Source organism: Polypterus senegalus, chromosome 2, assembly GCF_016835505.1.
Source record: "Polypterus senegalus isolate Bchr_013 chromosome 2, ASM1683550v1, whole genome shotgun sequence".
Taxonomy (NCBI): domain Eukaryota; kingdom Metazoa; phylum Chordata; class Cladistia; order Polypteriformes; family Polypteridae; genus Polypterus; species Polypterus senegalus.
The window spans coordinates 122,749,744-122,774,887 of record NC_053155.1 but is presented as its reverse complement, the minus strand read 5'-3'; the positions used below and the strand labels follow the sequence as shown (position 1 = coordinate 122,774,887).

General features: G+C 37.8%; 1 protein-coding gene across 2 annotated transcripts in view; it reads right to left on the bottom strand.

Annotated features, from left to right (window-relative positions):
* npat (nuclear protein, ataxia-telangiectasia locus) overlaps positions 1 to 23,718 on the bottom strand; it is a 49,259-nt gene extending 25,541 nt beyond the window's left edge. For both annotated transcript variants that reach the window (XM_039744510.1, XM_039744512.1), the window contains exons 1-12: positions 23,463 to 23,718; positions 19,256 to 19,374; positions 17,224 to 17,284; positions 16,878 to 16,956; positions 16,335 to 16,375; positions 15,017 to 15,271; positions 9,479 to 9,554; positions 9,217 to 9,349; positions 8,806 to 8,897; positions 8,320 to 8,407; positions 7,785 to 7,881; positions 3,076 to 3,207 (exon numbers count right to left, since the gene is read on the bottom strand). In XM_039744510.1, coding sequence (XP_039600444.1) covers positions 3,076 to 3,207; positions 7,785 to 7,881; positions 8,320 to 8,407; positions 8,806 to 8,897; positions 9,217 to 9,349; positions 9,479 to 9,554; positions 15,017 to 15,271; positions 16,335 to 16,375; positions 16,878 to 16,956; positions 17,224 to 17,284; positions 19,256 to 19,374; positions 23,463 to 23,499 — 1,210 coding nt within the window. In that variant the 5' untranslated portion in view covers positions 23,500 to 23,718. The remainder of the gene's footprint in view (positions 1 to 3,075; positions 3,208 to 7,784; positions 7,882 to 8,319; positions 8,408 to 8,805; positions 8,898 to 9,216; positions 9,350 to 9,478; positions 9,555 to 15,016; positions 15,272 to 16,334; positions 16,376 to 16,877; positions 16,957 to 17,223; positions 17,285 to 19,255; positions 19,375 to 23,462) is intronic.
* Between the last annotated feature and the right edge of the window lie 1,426 nt (positions 23,719 to 25,144).

The following is a 25,144-nucleotide window of genomic DNA, read 5'->3' as shown; positions in this document are numbered from 1 at the left end:
TTTCGGGTGAAGAGAGGGGCGGAGCTGTCAACTGATCACCACCTGGTGGTGAGTTGGCCGATGGTGGGGAAGATGCGGTCAGACCTGGTAGGCCCAAGCGTGTTGTGAGGGTCTGCTGGGAGCGGCTGGCAGAGTCCCCTGTCAGAAGTAGCTTCAACTCCCACCTCGGCAGAACTTCAACCCGCCCCGAGGGAGGTGGGGACATTGAGTCGAATGGGCCATGTTCCGTGCCTCTATTGTTGAGGCGGCTGACGGAGCTGTGGCGCAAGGTGGTGGTGCCTGTCGGGCGGCAATCCCGAACCCGTTGGTGGACACGGCGGTGAGGGATGCCGTCAAGCTGAAGAAGGAGTCCTATAGGACTTTTTGTCCTGTGGGTCTCTGGAGGCAGCTGATAGGTACCGGCAGGCCAAGCGGACAGCGGCTTGGTTGTTGCTGAGGCAAAACTTCGGGCATGGGAGGAGTTTGAGAGGCCATGGAGAGCGACTTTGGACGGCCGAGGAGATTCTGGTCCACCGTCCGGCGTCTCAGGAGGGAAGCAGTGCAGTGTCAACACCGTATATGGTGGGGATGGTGCTGCTGACCTCGACTTCAGGGCGTTGTGGGTCGGTGGGGGAGTACTTCAAGACCTCCTCAATCCCACTAACATGCCTTCCAATGAGGAAGCAGAGCCTGGGGACTCTGAGGTGGGCTCTCCCATCTCTGGGACTGAAGTCACCGAGGTGGTCAAAAACTCCTTGGTGGCAGGGCCCGGGGTGGATGAGATCGCCGGAGTTCCTTAAGGCTCTGGATGTTGTAGGACTGTCTTGGTTGACACGTCTCTGCAACATCGCATGGACATCGGGACAGTGCCTCTGGATTGGCAGACGGGGTGGTGGTCCCCTCTTTAAAAGGGGACGGAGGGTGTGTTCCAACTATAGAGGGATCACACTCCTCAGCCTCCCTGGAAAAGTCTATTCGGGGTTCTGGAGAGGAGGGTCCGTCGGATAGTGAACCTCGGATTCAGGAGGAACAGTGTGGTTTTAGTCCTGGTGGCGGAACAGTGGACCAGCTCTTCACCCTTAGCAGAGTCCTGGAGGGTGCATGGGAGTTTGCCCACCGGTCTACATGTGTTTTGTGGACTTGGAAAGGCATTCGACCGTGTCCCTCGGGGAATCCTGTGGGGGTGCTCGGGAGTATGGGGTACGGACCCCTGATAAGAGCTGTTAGGTCTCTGTACAACCGGTGTCAGAGCTTGGTCCGCATTGCGGCAGTAAGTCGAGCCCGTTTCCAGTGAGAGTTGGACTCCGCCAGGGCTGCCCTTTGTCACCGATTCTGTTCATAACTTTTATGGACAGAATTTCTAGGGCAACCAGGGTGTTGAAGGGGTCGGTTTGGTGGACTCAGGATTGGGTCACTGCTTTTGCAGATGATGTTGTCCTGTTTGCTTCATCAGGCCGTGATCTTCAGCTCTCTCTGGATCGGTTCGCAGCTGAGTGTGAAGCGGCTGGGATGAGAATCAGCACCTCCAAATCCGAGACATGGTCCTCAGCGGAAAAGGGTGGAGTGCCCTCTCAGGGTTGGGGGAGATCCTGCCCCAAGTGGAGGAGTTCAAGTATCTCGGGTCTTGTTCACGAGTGAGGGAAGAATGGAGCGTGAGATGACAGGCGGATCGGTGCGGCATCCGCAGTGATGCGGCTCTGCATCGGTCTGTCGTGGTGAAAAAGAGCTGAGCCGTAAGGCAAAGCTCTCAATTTACCAGTCGATCTACGCTCCTACCCTCACCTATGGTCATGAGCTATGGGTAGTGACCAAAGAGCGAGATCGCTAATACAAGCGGCTGAAATGAGTTTCCTCCGCAGGGTGTCTGGGCTTTCCCTTAAAGATAGGGTGAGAAGCTCAGTCATCCGGGAGGGGCTCAGAGTAGAGCGCTGCTCCTCCGCATCGAGAGGAGTCAGATGAGGTGGCTCGGGCATCTGATCAGGATGCCTCCTGGGCGCCTCCCTGGTGAGGTGTTCCGGCACGTCCAACCGGGAGGAGGCCCGGGAAGACCCAGGACACGCTGGAGGGACTATGTCTCCCGGCTGGCCTGGGAACGCCTTTGGGATTCTCCGGAAGAGCTGGAAGAAGTGGCCGGGAGAGGGAAGTCTGGGCTTCTCTACTTAAGCTGCTACCCCCGCTGACCCGACCTTGGATAACCGGAAGAGGATAATATAATATAATATAATATAATATAATATAATATATACACATACACAGGTAGTGTGCTGCCCACCCACTATGCCACTGCAGGTACTGTTCCTGACTGGATGCAGGCTGGATGGAGCGGAGGGAGGTGTTTCACTGCCCACGCACCACACACAGCTGCCCCGTTTGTCGATTCACTACACGCCTTTGGCCGCACCGTGTTCGTTCTCGGTGAGCAGAGAACCAGCATACTGTAGTGGAGGTGACTGTGTGGTGGGCGAATAGTGAATCACCCCTCACTGCCCCCATTCAATCTCAATAGCAAGCCTGCTTGTACTGTTACGCACATAGCAGGAAGTTGTCTCTTGTCAGTACATCAGACATGTTGATGACGAGTACCTTCCTGCTGTGATAAGAGTGTACAGTGCTGTGCAGATGGGCTCATCTTAACCTTTTGTCTTCACCCTTCAACAATGTCTCTGAAACACAAAACTGATTGATGCCAGTGCTGGTGATGCAGTAAAGAGGAGAAAAACTATCACCATTGAAAATATAGTAGAAATAATAAAAAGGTCAGAGAGAGGTGAAACTCTATCATTCGTTGGCAGAACACTTGGTTACAGTTGGTCAACAATAGCATTTATTAAAATAATGTACCTGTTCCGACTTACATACAAACTCAACTTAAGTACAAACCTACAGTCCCTATCTTGTACGTAACCCGGGGACTGCCTGTGTGTGTGTGTGTGTGTGTGTATATATATATATATATATATATATATATATATATTCACAGAGATACTTTTTAAAATTGGGTCAATTAAGTAAACATGCAGCACAGTATTTAAGAATCCCAAACACAGTGTAAGTAAAAGAGCAAGAATATTTATTTAAACATTTATTTGATCATACCTTGACCTCTACCTTCAGAAGTATTTTCCAAGGGCTCTTTACTTCTTTCAGTGCTGTCCAAATGTTCAAAGTTATCCTGGCAGGTCACATTAGACTGCTCTTGAGAATCATCATCACTGTTTTTACTCTTTCCTGTTATCAAGAAAACCAAACAGAGTCAAAACTACTAATAAAATATTTTAGTTATAGCACAAACACATTAAATTACTTTTAAATATTTGTTTTTTTAAATGTTTATTACAAATTACATCATAATATAAACACTTATAACAATGTTCAGGAAAATCTATTTTTAAGCCCCAACAGAAATCAATCGACTATACTTGGAGTTTTCAGTCATTTCATTTAGTATGTGTGTATATGACTGAAGATTATACAATACTTCTGTAGTCATGCTAATATTACTTATTATTTGACTGACACCTTTATCCAAGGCAACTTACAACATCTGAGATACAATTAGTTTAATTTAATTTGCTTTTCCAACTGAAGCACAATTAGGTAAAGTGACTTGCTCAGGGTCACAAAATATCAGCAGCAGAATTTCAACAGACAACCTGAGGGATTGAAGTCCTAGATCCAAAGCCTTAACCACAAAACCACACTGACCATCAATAAAAGCCACTTGAAAGTATTAGGATCACTATACATATGTATTATGGATAAATATTTTGTACAACTTTCATTTAAGTATGTATTTTAAGGAAATGTTATTTATTTTAGTATTATATGGTCACCGGTATTTTAAGGAAATGTTATTTATTTTAGTATTATATGGTCACTGAACAATAAGCCTAGAGAATTTCATTTTGTTAGCAAAAAATGAACAGTTAATATCTGTGGGTTAATTATAAAAATACACTTCAATATAGGACATAAAACTTAAATATGTCCAGTTATGCAAGATATTAGTGTATTTCTTTGTTTTTAAAGGGATAAAGGCAAAAGGAAAAAAAAAAATTGGTACTGTAATCGGCCGATCGAGTAACACAAAATCGGTGATCACTATTGGCTTTCAAAAACTTGAATGGAGCATCCCAATACAACAGTGTTAAAAGCAGAACTGTAGTCTACAAAAACAACAAGCTCTGGATAACTAAGGAACTAAAAGGTCTCCTGAATGAAAAAAGAAGGCATTCAAATTTGGTGACAAAGAGAATCTGAAGGATGTACAGTGTGTGCAAAAGAAAAGCTGAGGGAAAGAAACTCACTCAAAATAATAAAGGATGTTTGGAGCGGACTGTGTATAATTACTGGACTCCAGGGCTGAGGTGCTAGAACAGCATGTGGACAAAACTAATTCTCTGAACCAATTTTTTAATAGATTTTTCCTCCCACTTCCACCTTCTTTCAATGACCAGTCTCCCCACAAAATCCATACTACATCAGCTCCTCCTACCACGTCAACTGGAATGGCTAGTGACAAGCCCACCTCTGACCATCAGTGTGGACTGTCCATAACTGAAGACCAAGTAAGACGACAACTGAGTAAGCTACACACAGAAAACGCTGCAGGACCAGATGGAGTCGGTCCTCGAGCTCTGAAGGCCTGTGCTGACCAACTTGGTGGTGTCGTCTGTCACCTGTTCAATCTGCCCCTAAGTCTTCAGAAAGTGCCACTGCTGTGGAAAACATACTGCATTGTTCTTGTTCCAAAGAAGTCAGGCACTTCTTCACCTAATGACTACAGACTATTGGCACTTGCGTCTAAAATATCATGAAGACCTTTGTGAGACTAGTCCTGGACTATAGGAGTCCTGTTGTGGAAGACCAACTGAACCCACTGCAGTTTGGCTATCGAACAAAGACTGGAGTTGAGGACGCACATAACTGTTTGTTCCACAAGGATTATTCTCATCTGGACAAAGCTGGCAGCACTGTGGGGAGTTTTTTGATTTCTCCAGCACACTTAATGCCATTCAGCCATCCCTGTTAGGGGGTAAACTGAAAGATATGCAGGTGGATGTTGTCCTGGATAATGGACTATCTCTTGGACACTCAAGGACTGCGTTTCTGATACAAATGTGGGCGACACTGGAACACCACAAAGAACAGTCCTGTCTCCTTTTCTCTTCACTCTGTACACCTCAGACTATAAACACAACACCAGGTCATATCACTCGCACAAATTCTCACATGATTCTGCACTTACAGGGTGTATTGATAAGTATAAGACTCCGATGAAAATGCTTGTTTCTTGGTGCAAAGAGAACAAAACCAAGGAACTGGTTATTGATTTTTGTTGCACCAAAGAGCCTTTACTGCCAGTCACTATTCACGGAGTGAATGTGGATGTGGTCCACTTCAGTACTTGGGGGTCATTAATGACAGGTTGAACTGGTCTCAGAACACAGAGGAACTATATAAGAAAGGACAGAGCAGGCTCTTTTCCTTAGGAAACTGCGTTCCTTTAATGTGGGAAGTGACATCCTTCACATCATCTATAACTATGTGACCAGCAGTGTAATTTTCTATGTTGTGGTGTGCTGGGCTGGAAACATCACTTCATGAGAGGCCCACCAAATCAAAAGGTTAATTAAATGAGCAGGCTCAGTTAAGAGACACACTCTGGACCCCCTGGAGGTCTTAGTGAAGAGAAAGAATTAAAACAAAACAGTGCCATCTTGAACAATGCTGCACATCCTCTCTCTGACACACTAACACCAAGTAATTTCAGCCAACAAATTATTCAGAAGTGCGTCAAGAAACATTACTGGTGCTTCTTTATACCAATAGCAATACATCAGCATAATGCCTCGCTGTGACTGTGAAAGCCAAGTCCAAACTTTTCTTTCTTTTGAATTTTTATTGCTTTATAGTAATTCCAGTCTGTGTTCAGACTAAAGTGTGTGTGTAGATTTATTTATTTGCTTACTTATCTACCTTTTATGTATTTATTTATTTAAAGAGCCTCTGTAAAAAGCTAAATCTCCCCCTAGGGACAAATAAAGTTCTCTCCACTGTACTGTGCCAGATGGCTGGACACCAATTTACTGGAAGGACCAAGGCAGCAGATGTGCTCAGGACACTGCTTCCCCTGAAGCGCTACATGACATAACAGCCCCAACCTCCCCAAACTTGCAGTGGCCCCATGGATTCCTGCAGTTTCGCACAGCCCAGATACACTCTGTGTGGGTTACCAAGGAGAGCTGCAGATCCGTAGTTTGGGTTGGGTTCCCACCACACTTGGAAGTACTTCCAGATAATGCTGATGAGCCACCTGAAGTGCTCCCTGGCGCAGCATAAAAGGAGCTGCTTCACTTCACTCAAGGAAATGGAGTCGAGAGGGAGAGTACGACATTTGCCTGATTAGGAGTGGAAGAGGTAAGGACTGATGGATAAGAGACAAAGTACAGTAATCCCTCGCTATATTGCGCTTCGACTTTCGCGGCTTCACTCTATCGCGGATTTTAAATGTAAGCACATCTAAATATATATCACGGATTTTTCGCTGCTTCATGGATTTCTGTGGACAATGGGTCTTTTAATTTATGGTACATGCTTCCTCAGTTTGTTTGCCCAGTTGATTTCATACAAGGGACGTTATTGGCGGATGGCTTAGAAGCTACCCAATCAGAGCATGTGTTACATATTAACTAAAACTCCTCAATGATATAAGATATGCTTCCCGCGTGGTGCTTGATTGTTTGCTTCTCTCTATCTCTCTCACTCTCTCTGCCTGACGGAGGGGGTGTCAGCAGAGGGGCTGTTTGCACAGAGGCTGTTTGCCTAGAAGATACGGACACTCCTCTACAAAATTTCGCTTTATCGCAGTGCTTCTGCATACTTAAAAGCACGTATTGATTTTTTGATTGTTTGCTTTTCTTAGCGAGCGCTCTCTCTGACATTCTCTGCTCCTGACGGCGCTCCTTTGAAGAGAAGATATGTTTGCATTCTTTTAATTGTGAGAAAGAACTGCCATCTCTGTCTTGTCATGGAGCACAGTTTAAACTTTTGACTAAAGGGTGTTATTTCATGTCTAGAGGGCTCTAATAATGTTAACAGTGTGGGAGAGTTTATAAGGGCTTAAAATATATAAAAATAGCCATACAAACATATGGTTTCTACTTCGTGGATTTTCACCTATCGCGGGGGGTCTGGAATGCAACCCCTGCGATCGAGGAGGGATTACTGTACTGTATATTTAACTGGTGCTTTGTAATGTGCTTGCTACTTATGGGGAGTGATGGAGAAGTGCTTCCCACTGGTAATAAATGTGTCTTGTGCTTGAATTTGTTGTGTTGGGTGTTGAGGAGCCTGTTCGCACTATTATCCACATGTGTCAGGATGGTATGAAGTGCAAAGGATACAGTATCCTTGGTGGACTGGTTGTGATGAAATCCAAACTGAAGGTGATCATAACTATCTAGAATATTCATTTTAATGTATCCCATCACTAGCCTCTCAAAGCAGTTTATCACAACAAGAGTAAGTTCTATTGATCTACAGTCTTTTTAGATAGACCACTTTTGTTTTCTTAAACACAGACATGGCGCTGCCAAGTTAGACTGTTGGCTGAGCCATTATTTCATTTAGGTACCCCAATTTCTTTTCTCAGTCTAAAGATCTGTTTGTAGGTGTGTGCTAGTTATACCCACCGTTTAACATTAAATAAATAATTCTGTATTCATTGTAATTAAATAAAATAAACAGAAAGATCTAAGAAAGCATATCATTTTTCTTCAACAGACTGCAATTATGTTACCAACCATTATCAAACAAGTCAAACAATGCCTGAAAAGCAGGATCAGATTCTGTCCTTTCCAGAATATCATGTATTGCCTCATCAGTCATGTGGATCTCTCCCTGAAATAGGGAAACAACACAGAACCTTAAAGAATTAGCACATATAACTTCCAAATATTGTTTTATTTTACCACAAGGAAAAATGAATTCTAGTAACAAAGGTACTGGAAAAGCAAAAAATAAATAAATAAAAAAAATATATATATATATATATTATATATAAAATATAATATAATATAAATAAATATATATATATATATATATATATATATATATATATATATATATATATATATATATATATATATATATATATATATATATATATATATAAATAGCAACCATTCTGCAGTAGTTGCCTCAATCAGAATGGCAGATATTTCTCTTATTTACAAAATTTAATCTCTGAGTTGCTAAAGATCTTTAGATGTGACTATGTCACTAATGAAAAGACTGATTAATATATTACTTGTAAAAAGAAACCATAAGCATTATTACCTGAAGTCCTAGGATTTCATCAATAGACTGATCAGGAACTAAAGCACTGCTTGTAGACTGCTTTGAAATCTGCTGAATATTTGTTTCACTAGTATTGAAATAAAACAATAACTTTTTTACTTTTAGAGATATCAGTTTTGTATGTAATCTAAACAACCACTAGCAGTAAATTACAGAACTATATTCTCGATATTTATATACAGATGTTTACATTTATTTTTTTACTAGTATTCTGCCAAATATCTAAACATGACAAGTAGCAGTACTGTGCCCATTTTCCAAGTTTAAAAACACTAGTACAAATATATGCTTCAAGGATACTACCACAAATTAATATTTTAATTGAATAAATTGTTAATAAAAAATAATTCAAACATGCAAAATGATTTAATAGTGACATTAGTTGAAAGTGTATTGTACATTGCTACAAAATAGATTGTACACAAAAACAATTACATTTATTGAACACAGTAATTCAGTATTTACCTTCCCAAAATCATATTTATATTTTCTGCAAGTTTTTCCTGCAATGATTTGTCACTTAGTATCTTCTCTCTTGCATTTTCAATAACCATTTGCTAAATAAAATAAAAAAAGCTTTTAAGGCAATCATTTTTTTTAATTTTAAAACCAAGACAAATTTAAAAAATAATAATTACAATAATAATTAAAATATAGGCAAAAATGCTTACAAAGAGGCAATGCTGAAAGAGCTTTAAACAACCTCTACATCATATCTGCAAACAGATATATACTGCCTAAAGTGCATACACATATTATACGTAAAACGATCCACACTTATAAAACACTTTCTCATAAACAAGTTGATATAACCACCTAGTACAAGTCTAAGGCAATTTAAAAATATACTCTTTAACCAAAAAAAGCAATATTTACTGGAAAGTTTTCACCAATAATCTCCTGGACTGTATCAACTTCTTGCTCTGTTAACTGAACAACACTGCTCTGTGTAATCTTAGGAGGTACGTTTGGTCCAGCCAAAACTGTGTTTCTTCTCCTTGGAGATTCACTGAAACAATTTACAGTTTGAAAAAAAAAAAAAGTGTTATATATTTTTTCTTTTAATTGAGAAATAAAATACAACCAGTAAAAAATTAAGTACAACTGCTTTTACTTTGCAATTTAAATTGAATTTTACCATTTTCTCCTTCCTGGGGATAATAATCCAGAAGAAAACCTTCTATCAGCTACAACAACTTGTAAGGGAGATTCTCCTGTTAATAAAAAATATTTATTTCATAATAGTCATAATGGTTAATGATTTCTGCATAAATAAAATTATGTAAAAACATAAGGTTTTTATTGGGAATGGGAATCTGTAATGAAACCTATGAAACAATTCAATTATTAATTGCTCTTTCTAAAAGCAAACAGGCTACATAAACCAAAGAGAAACAGTAAAACAAACAAAGGGGCATATTTATGACCTCAGAGTATGAAGTATACACTCATTTTTTCCATTGTAACAACAAAATTAATCTAAAATATTTATGCCAACATAAAGCCTACAAAATACTGAAACTGAACAAAAACATTTAAACAATTATGAACAATCCCATAGCAGTTCAGTCATTGTGCTAGGTCACAGGTGTCGAACTCCGGTCCTGGAGAGCCACAGTGGCTGCAGGTTTTCATTCTAACCATATTCTTCATTAGTGACCATTTTTTGCTGCTAATTAACTTCTTTTGCCTTAGTTTTAATTAACTTAACTCAGGCCCCTTAGTTGTTTCTTTTTCCTTAATTACCAGCCAAACAATAATGAGAGAAAACAAGCCACCACATGACCAGCTCACCTGTGCCCATCACACAGTATCAGAAAATAAAGAAAGGCAATGGCCTTGGTAAGGTTGAAATCAACTGGTCAGGTCACCAAAAAATTAGATGTTGTTCTTAGAAAAAAACAGAAAACTCAACAGTTTTGGAAATGTCTGCTGTGGCAGAATGAGAGCAGCAACAAGCCATAGAATTAAATAGCGGGATTAAATAACAGTAAGAATCAGTTTCTCATTAAGAGATTAGTTGGAGTTTGAAATTCCAATTTAGCTGGTCATCTGTTGGCTCATTTCACATCTCATTTCTGTTTGGTGGTCATTTAATGAAGAAAAGAATCAATACATAGGACTAAATCCTTAAAAACAGGACTATTAAAATGAAAGGAAAAGGAGTTAATTAGCAGTGAAAAACTATCACTAATTAGGAAAAGGGTTAGAATGAAAACCGGCAGTCACTGCAATCCACCAGACCCAGAGTTTGACACCCCTGTGCTAGGTGATCATTATTAAAAGATGTACATCAGAGAAGACAGTAAGTACACTGCAAGAGATAAAAGTGGATTACTGATTTAATGACCTCACAACATAATATTCTGTAGGAAACTGCAGCAGTGATCAGACCAAAGCAAATTCAGTGAGTTTTTAAATAGAAATTATTAACAATAAGAACATAGAGAAAATAGATAAGTAATAAAATATTTATGAGGCCTCTGTGCCTTATATGCATACTCCAATGAAACAGGGCGTTATGGATGATTACTTGAAAGTTCCTACACAATTTGATCATATAGGTAACTAGCAAAATACCGCGCTTCGCAGCGGAGAAGTAGTGAGTTAAAGACGTTATAAAAAAGAAAAGGAAACATTTTAAAAATAACGTAACATGATTGTCAATGTAATTGTTTTGTCACTGTTATGAGTGTTGCTGTCATATATATATATATATATATATATATATATATATATAGCTAGCAAATATACCCGCGCTACGCAGCGGCAAAATACTGCTTTAAAATTTTTATTAAGAAGAAAATTAAACCTTTTTAAAGTGAGGGAAAATATGGCAATAATTATTTGTTAAGGATCTCTTTGTATACCACATTGTGAGTTCGGCCCTCCGGTTGTAATATGACCAAGCTGTGTGCTGAGCTTACTCTTGAGCATGCAACTTACAGTTGGCCATGTGAACAGTAATCTTATCTCAAATCTGACAGCTTGGATTGCTGCTGTCATAATCAGTTTGAGTTTCATGGTTTGTTTCAATTAAGACAGTATTTGCAGGATTTGTTGTGTTGAAGTGACATTCAGCATCTGTCAAGCGTTATAAGCACACAACCAGTCTCATCGATAAAATCACATCCAGCTTTTGAGAGTTTAAACATTCATAAACATCAAAGTGTCCACTACTGAAATCGTCACCTGTGAATCTAAGATGTTTAAGAGGCATTGGTGGTTGTTGAAAGGTGTAAAATATTTGGCTATTTTGGTACACTTGAAAGCGACAACCGAACAAATCAGCGGCAGCCATCAACTCGCATGCAGAACCATAGGTGAAGGGCTGAAGCATTTCACTCTTCTAGTGTTCCTGTGTAGTATAATTATCTCCTGTACCGTCATCAGTCCACACCTTGAACCTGTCCCAGTCATTCAATACATAAGACACAATGTTCCTCCGGATATCAAGAGTGAGCCTGATATGGCCTTGCAATATGTAACAAAGAGAATGGAAAAGGTAGGTGCCATCTCCGAGCATGGAAACCACTCGGTAAGTGACAGTTCTTTGATCAATAGTGATCACCTCGATAGACATGGTAATGGGGGTTGGAATGATAAACGAAATGGGTACCTGAGAAATGTAAAGTAAGTGTAAAATACCTATACAATAACTATAATTGTAATAAACAAACAATAAAACAGCGGAGAAGCCGTGGATTAAACAAAAAGACTGTAGTTATCAGTAGGGAGACGTGAATCCCGTGGCGAAGCAAGGACGGGAATGTAGAGACCGGAGCGACGGACGGTCTTATATAGGCAGGCAGTCAACAACATGGGAGGCGTTGGGATGGGGGACCCAACGCCACCTCACACGGTGACCGAGCTGCAGGCTATGGACGTATATATGTACGTAAGTAGGATTCAGTTAGCATTGGGAACCCGTGTACCAAATTTCTTGAAGATGGGCCCATAAGTAACAAAGACCGTTGAAAAGTTCAATATGGCGGCCGACAGTGGCATCATACCACCGAAATAAGTACGTACATTGGTTTCGGTTAGTGCAGGGAAGCCGCTTACCAAATTTCGAGAAGATGGGGCCATAAATAAGAAAGTTCAACATGGCGGACGTTGTTGACCGTTATGCGTAGAATTTCGAAATGAAACCTGCTTAGCTTTGTAAGTAAGCTGTAAGGAATGGGCCTCCCAAATTTCAGCCTTCTACCTACACGTGAAGTTGGAGAATTAGTGATGTTTCGAAAATTCAATATGGCGGCCGACAGTGGCGTCATACCATCGAAATAAGTAAGTACATCGGTTTCGGTTAGCAGGGAAGCCTACCAAATTTCGTGAAGATGGGGCCATAAATAAGAAAGTTCAACATGGCGGACATTGTCGACCGTTATGACCGTTACGTGTAGAATTTCGAAATGAAACCTGCTTAACTTTTGTAAGTAAGCTGTAAGGAATAAGCCTGCCAAATTTCAGCTTTCTACCTACATGGGAAGTTGGAGAATTAGTGATGAGTGAGTGAGTGAGGGCTTTGCCTTTTATTAGTATAGATATATAGGTAGAAAAAATGTTTCAGTTATACTCTGGTCATAAGAATTTCTAGAGGTGCCAATACACATGACATACAGTATGTGGTTTTTGTTAAAAACAATTATTTCTTCATGAGGAAATATTTTTTCAGTTAAAGGCTGGATTTCTCTAATTTTTTTTCAGTGTTACATTAAAGTAATATACCAAAAGGTGAATTTTTTATTTTTAAGAACTGTGTAGGACACCGTATTAAAAATTGATTCATTTCAGAATCATTGTGCCTCTTATAAATTTGTGTCACAAGGTAAATAACAGAACTCACATCTGATCAGACATATCACTGTGCTCTCAAGCCATGCATGAATCTATTTATGATCTCTGTAATGGGTTAAAAGTGGTAATAAAGAAAGCTTGTGTGTGTGCTTCTGTTTTGCTTTAAATAATAATAAACATAATTCCTGCAGTCACACTGGAATTCTTCTTCTTCCCCATATACAAAGCATTTTTTGCAGACATAATTTCTGCCGTTTTTCTTTTCAACATTTGCTAATTCAGGGATGTATTAATAACGCTGTGAGCCATTTTCATATATAGTTTTGCAAAATTTTTTTGTCATGTATTAATGTGCGTTCCAGAGTAACGTATTAACTTGCAGGCACATACAAGTGCAGCACCAAGTTTTACTCTGTATTAACGATACTGTAAAAAAGCTAGTACTTTTATTTTTTTGGCTATTGACTTGGTACAGAAATATCTGTTATTGTTACATCCCTAAGTCAGCATATATTTAGTATTTGAATTAATCCAATACTCTCACTAATTTGTTTTGTTTTCTTTCATAATAAAGTCTGTGAAATAATATGCTTTAATCTTACTATCTACTTTAAAGAATGTTAGGTATTTTTCAAGTCAAAGTTATTTCTTCACAAACATAGTCGAGATATATATATCTGCAACATGAAATTGTGTTCCAAAGTTAAACGCTTTCTAAACATTAAAAAAAATAATGGCTCCTTACAATGGAGGATATGGGGCACGGAGGAAAAGCATAAAAACTTACCAATTACGACCACTTTTCAAGCCAACACAATTGTCGAGTACTGACCTGAGCCTTCTGTGTTTCTGACACATAATTGGAAATAATAAGGAATCTGGAAATAATCATTTCATTGCATATTCATGGTACTTTTTTTCTCATGATAATCATACATTTTCTATTTGCTTGAGCAAATTCTCACATAAATGCAAAAGTAAAGCAGAACAAAACAAACTATGTGACGCAGAAAGATTACTGTGATTTGACATTTCTAGAGGAAACCATACCCATGGGAAGGCAAAAGGTTGCACAGGAAGACTAAGTGCTGAGGTATCACGCATGGATGGTCTTCTTTAAAAATATCTGAATATCAGTACTCTTTTTGTTCAAAAATTACATGTATAAACTACTTTTACAGTGTGTGTGTGTAATTGCAAGATGTGGATCAATACTCAACAACTATCTTGACTTGAAACACTGGCATATCTGGTAGGTTTTAAAGCTTTTCTTCTGTGCCCCATAGCCTACAATGTAAACTGCCAGTGCGGGCAAGAAATTTTTTAAATTTGCAATTAAGCAATTAAGTTTAGAACAGAATTTTGGATGCAAAATACATACTGTATATAGCTTGTTTGTGAAGAAATAACTTTGACTTGAAAAATACCAAATTGATCCATTAATGTGAGGCCACTTAGAATTAATGAGTGGGCAAATTTAAATCATGGTTTTGCATTCCATACTGAAATCACAGAGAATAAAAATAAAATAAATCCACAGAAAAACATGCCCTTATATAACAATTATGAGAAAACATTTGAACAATGGGCATGTTGTGCCCATCAATAAATATCTGTGGTAAAGAATACAATTTTATTTATGTGGGTGTTTACATAATACATTCAACACTTATTAAAAGTACAATTGTATGTTTACTATTTGCTTAATTATGTTGTTTTTGTCTGTTGTTATGACTTATGTTAAAATCAAATTACAATTTAAGATGTGTTTTCGCAGGAATCAAAAATAAATTTTAAAGGATTCACTAACATCTCCTCACAACTAGAATGAAGTTTGAAACTTAAATATTTTATAAACTGTTACATTTACACTTACTATTAATATTTGTCACAGGTCTGCCATGGTCCTGATTAATAGCCTGATTTCTATCGTAGTTGACTGTTTGGGACACAGGAGTGCCATACGTCACCAGAGATGAATTTCCAAGTATTCTTGATGAAGATGACAGTGATGTAGTTGCATTCTGCCCAAGATCTGAAGACCCCAAAATTACCAAAGGACACTGTGTAGGCTGAGAGGAAGATCGCACCTGCTGTCTCCTCATTTCAGCTATAGCATTCCTTGTTCGAACTAAACAAATACAAACATATTTAGAAAAATCATGTTAAATGAAAAGCGTAGTCACTACCATTCACAAATAAGGTACAAGTAAATGCATTTTGTATAATTTCATAACATTTGCCAAGACGTTTCAGTAGGAGAATGAGAAACGCTAATGACTTTGCTTATAAAAACGAGCCACTTCTTTATACTTAGATCACCAACATACAAAATAACTCATGTTAATGCTTCTTTCAGACAACAGTAATACTGCAACACTGCTGCAATAATGCTGTAATAATACTGCAACACTTTTAAAAATTTCAGTGTTAAGAAATCACATCATTGCACTCGCTTTCACTATCAACACTTCCTAGATGGTACACAAAGAAAGGAAAAAACATTATTGCTTCATTACCTGATTTGATCTGATATGTGGATAGCTGGAAGGTACATTAATTATGCAGTATATATTATTAAGCATAATTAAGTAAGTGGCTAGAATTAAAAATGCTATATAGGGCATCTAGCTATTTACTCTGCAGCAAACTACAATTTTAGCTCTACAACAGCTTCATAATATAAGATGTCTGCTGAACAGAGTAAATTAAATGAATTAGTACAGTGATTCAGAAACTTGGAATGTCCACTCAGTGAAAGCGAGGGAGAGAGAAAAATGTAAGCAAAATGACTGCTAATTTCCTTTCTGGCATTTCTGAGAACTTAACATGGCTTAGGATCATTATAATACATATTGTGGACAATTAGTTTTTTTAAAAGATGAAAACAATAAAGTGGTATCAAAATAATGATAAAACAAAAGAGGGAGTGTCCTAATTATGTTACATCCCATACCTCCACAGAAGCAATGCCAGATTTAACTCTTTTTGTTCATAATTTCTTCAGGAGGCTGTCCTTAATAAGTTATACAATGTGGCTTTCTTCAGTTTTCCCACCTGTTCTATAGATTTATATCTATTCCTCTTTCAAAATAGACAGTTGCTTTGAACTCAGTGAATATTCTCATTCTCTCTCTCTCTCTCTCTCTCAAATAACAAAGTGAATGAATAATTCAGGAGAGAAAAAGACCTACTTTTCTGATTAGCCACGAAACTTTGCGAGTTCTGCATACTCCTATAAAACAAAATGTTATAAATTTGTGAAGCATTTTTTTTAATTCTATAAACAGTAATGAAAACTATAAAAACATAGTAATAAATAAATATAGCCATTTGTTTCCCCAGAGTTTTCCACATTAGTAAAATATATTTAATTTCCCATAATTTAATTTATATTTTATTTACCATAAACTTAAAGTGGTTCTGCAAACAACTCTTCAATAACTTCAAAAAGTAAATAGCAAAAATATATTTACAATAAACAAAAAATGAATAGCTAGTGCATAATATAGCAAAACCTACACAAATCACAACTTTTATTTTACTTTATTAAAAAGCAGCAGCCTAACGGGTCACTGGAGTTGATGCTCCTATGTATCGTGTACAGATGGTCTCTACACATGTGATACAATACTAATACTACTACAAGACTAGCAGTAAAGCAGTTTTAGAGTTGTGGTACATATTTATGAAATTCACTTTGTTTTCTAACAGCTTCCAATAAACTTTGCTCTTACTTAATTTGATTAAGAGTAAACTCCAGCTTTTTCCATAAAGATGCCATGATGACTGGAACTTGTATTTCCTGACTTGAATCTGCAGAAATAATTGGGGAAAATATTTAAATTGCACATTACTGCAACTTGTTATTTTAAATTCTACTAAAAATTACCAAGCACATCTCTTGCATACAAAGGACCAACTCACATAAACACAGACAGGCACAATGTTCATACTCTATATAGACAGTAATTGGACCAAGATTTGAACCCAGATTCCTAATGATGTAAGTAGCACTAGATTCTGGATTTCTTTTGGTTTTTCAGTATTTTATGTTATGCATAAAATAAAATTAATACTTACCTTTTGCTTTTATGATGATGTATTCATTTAATATTGCTGTCAAAGTTTTGCCAAACAGTGACTGAAAATTATAAAGAATTGTTAGGCATAAAAATAATAATTATAAAAATAAGTACAATTTGCAAAAACAGTGAACCTAACAAAATCAGTCAGGTCATATTTACCCACATAAGCAGCATGCACCATTGTGGTTTGTCCAGTGGGCAAAAGACTATTCTTTTTATATGTTACAAATCCTACGTATTTTGCAGTGGTGGCAGAGAAAACATTTTAATCTCATGTTTTCAGGCAGAATGTAGAGTAAGTCATTCTTTGTTTAAACAATTTGATATTGATAGTCTCAAGCTAGCTCTTGTGAATCTCTGTTCTGCTCAGTTATATGTAGATATTTACTTATCTTTGTTTTTGGCATCCAGTCCAGTAGCTGTCGTTAATGTGCCTGTTAACCTACAGAAAAAAGCACTTTACTACCCAGCATAAAATGGTGTGTCCTCCTCAACTGAAATCAGTGCCTTCGACATTTAAATCAGATGTGTAGCCTTACTATGGATTCAAACAGTGCATTGGTAAAGAACACCTGGATAAAAGCAAAGCTGTATGTAAACTATGCCACTCAGAAGTTATGTACTGTTGTAACACAACATATTTGAGAAATGTATCATCCCAAAGTCACCCAGAAACGTTACCTCAGTCAACATCCAAACAAGCACTGTACAGCCTAAACCTTCTACGCCTGAGAGGATGTTTAGCTCCACACTTCCATTTAATTAAACCATGTGCACAAAAATAACAGAATCTGTAGCAAAGTTTATATGTAAAAATATCAGACCTGGCACCATTATTGAAAACAAGGTCTTTCGAGAAGTGATGCATGTTTTGGAAATGTGGTACACTACACCAACCAGAAAGCAAACGAGTTAAGTTATTGTATCTAGGCTTTAAGAAGATCTTAATCAAAGCATTGTCATTTTTCTCAGATCAGTGGAAAGAGTAGCCCTAACTTCCGACAGCTTAATATCCAGCCCAGGATATTCCTATCTGACAATCACATGTCACTACACTAAAAACAGCTGGGCACCTATAGCGAATGTGTTGCAGATAAGTGCAATGCATGCCAGTCACACCAGCAGCTACCTCTCTGCCTATATGCAAAGCTATAAAAACCTGTCTAGCATTTCCAATGTGGTATTCCATTGTGTGACCACAAGTCCAATAATATTAATAATACTAATATTGCTTCTCTTTAAGTACAGTATGTGGTTAGCTGTGGCAACCAAGGCAAACTGGTCCTAGGTGAGGGATGAGACAAAGAGCGGTTCAACAAACCTCCAATGAAGAGCAAAAACATTGGACAACGTTTTCCCTTGCCCGGACGCGGGTCACCGGGGCCAGGCCTGGAGGTGGGGCTCGATGGCGAGCGCCTGGTGGCCGGGCCTGCACCCATGATTGATTTTTTTTTTTTGTTTCCAAAAATATTGTTAAATAGTTACTTCCTGAATTATCAGCTCATGCATAAACAGAAAAAACAAAGTCTGGAAGGACAGACTTCTTGAACTGAAGACATGACTCTTGAGCAACAAATGACGTGGAGAAGCGGGCCTTAAAGTCAAAAAGTCTCTTCCATAGACCTTTGAGATTCCTGTTTATGTACATGCTGCTAATTCAGGAATTAGCTATTTAACAATATTTCAGCAGAAAAGACATTTGTTTAGCACGCTTTGAACTTGGGACTGGACACCAGACATATGGATTACTCAACATGAATAGCCTGAGATTTTTTTTTTTCCATTATCCCCACAGACACTTTTACATTGCATGCCACTGTTCAAAACTGGTGACAATTAAGTTTTGTTTTGTGATAAACTTCTTAATCTCCATTTTGCATAAAAATATTAGACACCACTACAAAGTACATGGGGTAAATAACATAAAAAAATGTTTTGGTAGAGTACTGCTTTCATAAAAATGCAAACACAGATGGCAGAACAACAATGTTATAAACAGAAGCTATAGGAATTTGAAGTCTACTTACAAAAACACAAGCAGGAATGCTCCCATCCTCAGTGCTATGTTCAGCATACTCCTTCAGATTTGGGCTTTCCAAAATGAAAGCTCGACAAGTGTTCATAAGTTTTTCTTGCTGTAAATAACCTTAAAACATATAAAATATTGTTTAAGGTACTACTACAAAATAAATAACTGTATTACCATGAGCTTTCTTGAACTGTAGATATACAATATTATGTAAAGGTTTGGGCACCCCTCTTGCATGATAATCTGCTCTGTCTTCATAACAGAAGATTACAGCAATGTGCATTTAATGCTGACAGGCTGAAGCACAAAATGGCTTTGATTAGCTCATTAGACCATAAACTACAAAGACAGATGCAACCAATCATGAAAAAGGTTATTTAACATAGGTAATTGCTAGCTGTGATTGACCTTGATTCTCTCTTAGAGACTGGCAGCATGGGAATCTCTAAAGAACTCTCTACTGACCTAAAAACTAAGATCATTTGTCATTATGAATTAGGAGAAGGGTACAAGAAATTATCACAAAGGTTTGGACTGTCTGTCTCCCCAGTCAAAAATGTAGTTGGGAAATAGAAGGCCACAGGAGCAGTCATTGTGAAGGAAAGATGTGGTAGGCCAAGAAAAATATTTGAAAGTCGCAGCCGAATGCTGATTAGAATGATCACAGGCAAACCACAGATCACCTCCAGAACGTTACAAGAACATCTGGCTGTTGATGGTGTCATTATACATCGTTCCACAGTCCAGCATACTTTGCCCCAGGAAAAACACAGTGGAAGGGTGATGCACAAAAAGCCTTTTCTGAGTAATCACCACTAAAAGATGTGCATGAGGTATGCAAAAGCACATCTGGACAAGCCAGAAACATTTTGGAATAAAATACAGTGGATAAATGAGACTTTCATAACCAGAGACACTATGCATGGCAAAAAAAAACACACAGCATTCCGGAAGAAGAACTTGCTGTCTACTGTAAAACAAGGTACTGGAAACCTTGTTAAAGTTGAGAGCCGCATGAATTCCTCCCAGTATCAGCAGATTCTTGACAAGAATGTTCAAGATTCAATGTTGAAGTTAGGCCGGGGTTAGATGTTTCAGTATGACAATGATCCAACGCACCGTTAAAAATCTACCAAGGAATTTATGCAGAGGCACAAGTACAATGATCTAGAATGGCCATCCCAGTCCTCAGACCTGAACATCATTGAAAATGTATGGATTGATTTGAAGCAGGCTGTCCACACTCCATCAAGTATATCAAACCTGACTGACCTGGAGGAATTTTGTATAGAAGAATGGTCCAAAATACCACCAGCCAAAATTCAGGGACTTGTCAGTGGTTATTGGAAGAGTCTGCAGGCTGTTATTTCAACAAAAGGAGGCTCTACTGAATATTGATGCGATGATCCCTTTGGGACACCCAAATATATGCACCTGCCTATTTTGTTTAAATGCATATTAAACTGGTTCTGTTGGTCCAATAAAATATATTTCACTACTGAAATGTTGCTGTTTCCGTAAGGTATAAAATACGTTAAAATGAAGTTGCTGCTTCAAAAGCTTAGCAAGTTATAAATTGATACAGTGTTTTAATCAAGGGTACTCAAATCTTTACCTAGCACTGTACTATACTGTATATAAACCTTCCAAAAACACTGGGATGGGAAAAAGCACAATGAGCACGCAGTAGTGATGAGTGAATCTGTTGGAGCCTGCTTCACCTTCAATTTGGCGAAATCACAAAAATATTCAGGAACTTTGTGAATTGCTCAGAAGCCAATGGGGAAGGAGGAACTGAACAAGTTTTGAGTGGATTATAGAGACTGTGTGCCAGCTATCCTGGACTGATTATTTTTGCCGAAAACATTATCTGAGCTTTGAGGCAACAGTGGTAACCACTGCACCACCAATCATCAAATAACAAAAGACACAGGTACTACAAATACCAAAAATAAAATACAACAAATGGTCACAAACTAGCAATAAGTAAATAAACTATAGATCGCTGAATTCAAAGAGATTCAATCTTGAGGCACACATTAGCCTTGCCACATTGCATCAGCAAAGGATTGGCTCATTTCATTGCTTGAAGTTGCAGCTCCTGGTTCAGCTGGAGCATCTTTTGTTTCCTATATAGATGCTTTGCACTTTTTTCTTTCGTTAAGAATAACCACCTTGTAAATAATAATAAATCTTTTCATTATTTTTTTGTTTTCTGATGAAGGGAGTGCTCCTTTAAGGCTTCATTTGAGATCTTAGCCAGGCACACAGCCAATCGTGTTATATATACAGTGGCAGAACTCATTATGATCAGCTAATGCACACCTAAAAAGAAAATACTGCTTTCTTAAAAAAAAAAAAAACACATGGGATGAAATTTCAACTAGATTACTGTTTGGGTCATGACATTGTGCATGCGTGAAAAAGATCAAGAAAGATCTTATAGTAAAAGCATCATGGTGCACAAGAGGAAAAAAAAAAGGTTCACCTAAGCTGGTCACATAGTAAACTTCCAAAAAATATTTAGCAAACAAGGTCACCAGCATACACAGCATATTCAATGCAGAAAACACTGTGGCAAATTTTGCTGATCAACACTAACATCACGTTTAGTAGGTATGCTGCCTTAACTGGGAGTGGAGGGTAAATGTGCACTCAGGATAAAGACTGAAATTTTGAGGATTTGTAATGCTGTTCTAGGTCAACTTTATTTATGTCCTATAGATGCTAAAGAGCTCTGAATAGCTTGTTCCATTGCATGCCACAGATGCTTAATAGGACTGGGATGTTGTGAATGGAATACACAAGAATTCACTATTGTGCTCCTAAAACCTCTACATCACTTTAGAAGCCCAACCAAAAACTGTAAGATATCCTCCAAAATTTAAAATTGTTGTAGTACTATCATAAGGTCCAGTGCGAGGTGGATCTATGTTATGGTAGGAATAAAAGTTTAATTAGACTATGCAATGTCAATTTTTCCACTGAGGCCTGAGTTGCCCCGAAAGCTTGCATATTGTAATCTTTTTAGTTAGCCAATAAAACTTGTTATTTTGCTTGGCTTTTCTCTACATTCATAATGGCTAACAAGGTACAACACCCTATCACTACTTTAACCCACTGAAAATTCATCTTTTGTCATTATCCACCCTAGAACCCTGCCCCCCCTCCCCATAGGAGTTAAATTCATCGGAGTTGTCATTTTATATACAATATTCATGAAAAATGTGATATGCCTGTTTTAGTGTGAACTGGTGGACTAAGCATTCAGCTTGCTACATGTAGTCTAAATTATCAAATAAGTATGTCACTGTACTCCATACACATGAGAATACTATTGTTTGGTTTTTTTTTTAAACAAATAATGTTACTTTTTTACCCTTTTTATCAATGGCCTATTTTTGATAAAAGGACGTTACAGCCTGGATGTTTTGCTTGTTGTCCTGTCCCTAAAACACGAATGACTCTGTTCTCTATAAATAAAAATTAAAAAAATAAGGACATTTCTTTCTGATGAACCAGTGCACCTGGCATCTCTAACCACATTTGCGCACGCCATTCCTTGACATTCATCCAGCAGCATTAAACATGAACACACATTCTTAATGTGAATTGGCGATTCCACTTTATAAATAAGACAAATTGGTTTCCTTACAACACACAAAATCAAACGATTTTAATCCTTCGTGAAATTCACATACTCTCATAAACTTCTTTTACAAGAGCGACCAGATCAAGCACAATTTTATTAACTACGTTATTACAAAATAAAACTTCATAAATGAAAACAACTGCTCCAAGCATAAAATACCATTTACAAATATGTGGCTTATACAACCCAAATATTTAAGCAGAGCTAAACGGTATGTTGACTTCTGAGCACAAAGTCAGCCTTGAGAGCAAAAGAGCTGAATAAAGAAATACGCTTCAAACACTCAAAATGCTCTTATTCCAGATCGTGACGAACACAAATAAAGGTCGGGGAGGGTGACATAATCTCATGTAAACACGTAAAAGAGATCATGCTTGACCAAAAAAAAAATATTCCCAGCATCACAGCTTTTAGAAGCCAGATGTCTAACAGACGATCGTCAAAAAAGGACAACAACCTGACTTAAAGATAACAATTAATGTATTTCTCGCGATTGACAAGGAGCTGAACAGAAACAAATTAAACGGAATAACTGACAACACAAGATACTCACCCAAAACAAGCCGCGCAATATCAGACGGCAGCAACATCTTCCTCGTTGTAGTTATTCGTAGGGTCTACAATAAATCGTGCAGTTTCGAAACGTATCTGAATACACAGCTACGTTACTTCTTTTGTACGCCTTACAGTACTTTCCACGTACTGTATGTTGTCGTGAAGAAAAAAAATGACTGAAAACAAAAAAGGCGCGGAAACTCATTGCAGTTCAACCGGAACTACAACTGTTCCTTCTCGCTCAACATTCAGCAACCAGAGGAATGACACGTAAACCACGTGAAAGAAGTGGCTTATGGGTATTGAAGTAAAGTCCGTACAAATTTTAAAAACTTTATTGCCATGAAACAAACAGTGTGCAAAAAATGAAATGTAATATTTATATATATAAATAGCAATATCATGCATGAAATTGAGTATTTATTTACAGAAACTGCAAACATGACTTAAAAATATTGACCATATTATATTTACCTTTCATTAACTAATTTCAAACTATTTTGCATTCATCATCCATTTTTTATTTTTATTTGATATGTTGTTGTGTATTGGTCTTCTTATTAAGATTATTACTAGATTGTATCTTAATTTTGCACACACATGTTTTGTTATTTTATTTTGTGTGTGTGTTTTGACCACAGGTATCTTGTTTAGATCAAACCAACATGTATTTTGTAAAGCCCCTTCCTTTAGTAACCAAAATACTAAGACACTGTACAAGTACACAAACCTACACTTGATTTTAAATATTTTCAGAGATGCAATACTGATAGGTAAAGTGAAAACCTCAGGACCACACCCAGGGTCAGAGGCAAGAATTGAACTGGCAACCTTGTATATTGGAGACTGTTTTTTTAGTCACTACACAGTGCTAACAGATTATTGGTACTTTTCTATAGAAGATAAAGCAGATTTGAGAATTTGAGTAAATAATAATATTTGTTGGTGTAATTACTTTTATACATTGCAAAGCAAAGCCAACTGACATTAATTTAGTTTTATAAACAGTTAAATAGTTCATTATTGATACCTCAGCCATCTTCCATAATCACTTAATTTTCAACCTCATCTGTTCTGGCAAAAGAAACAGAAGCAGAAGTACTCTCCCTATTAGATTTAGGGGCAATTGTCACTCAATAGTCACCCATACTGACAACAGCATGAGTACACTTTATATTTTCTGATGTTATATAACATGCATGATGATATCCTCGTTGTCTGTTGGTGGTACTGTAACTGCCATTGCTAGTGTCTGATACATGCAAAAAGCAGAACCTTTTCTCTTTAACACACCAAGTCTTCAGCATAACAGCCTACTCATGTTTTACTTCTCAAATAAGCAGCTATTTAATTTATGGGAATGGCAGTCAGTTACTAGTGTTTATTGATGATACTGTATAACTCCTGGCAGAAGTAGCAGGATAAATTCTGAGGTGTAAAGGGCTGTACTACCTGCTCAGATTCAGCAAAACTGATAGGGCGTTGCTTCACAGTAAAGATAGCACTGTGCCAAAATATACTGCGAAAGCAAACCAAATGATTATCAAAGCAAGGAAGTGTAATATTCTTCAAAGGCCACGTTAATCAACTGACCTCAACCCAATTGGACATGCATTTCATTTGCTGAAGACAAAACTGATGGCAGAAACTACAACAAGCAAGCAGCAACTGAGGATAGCT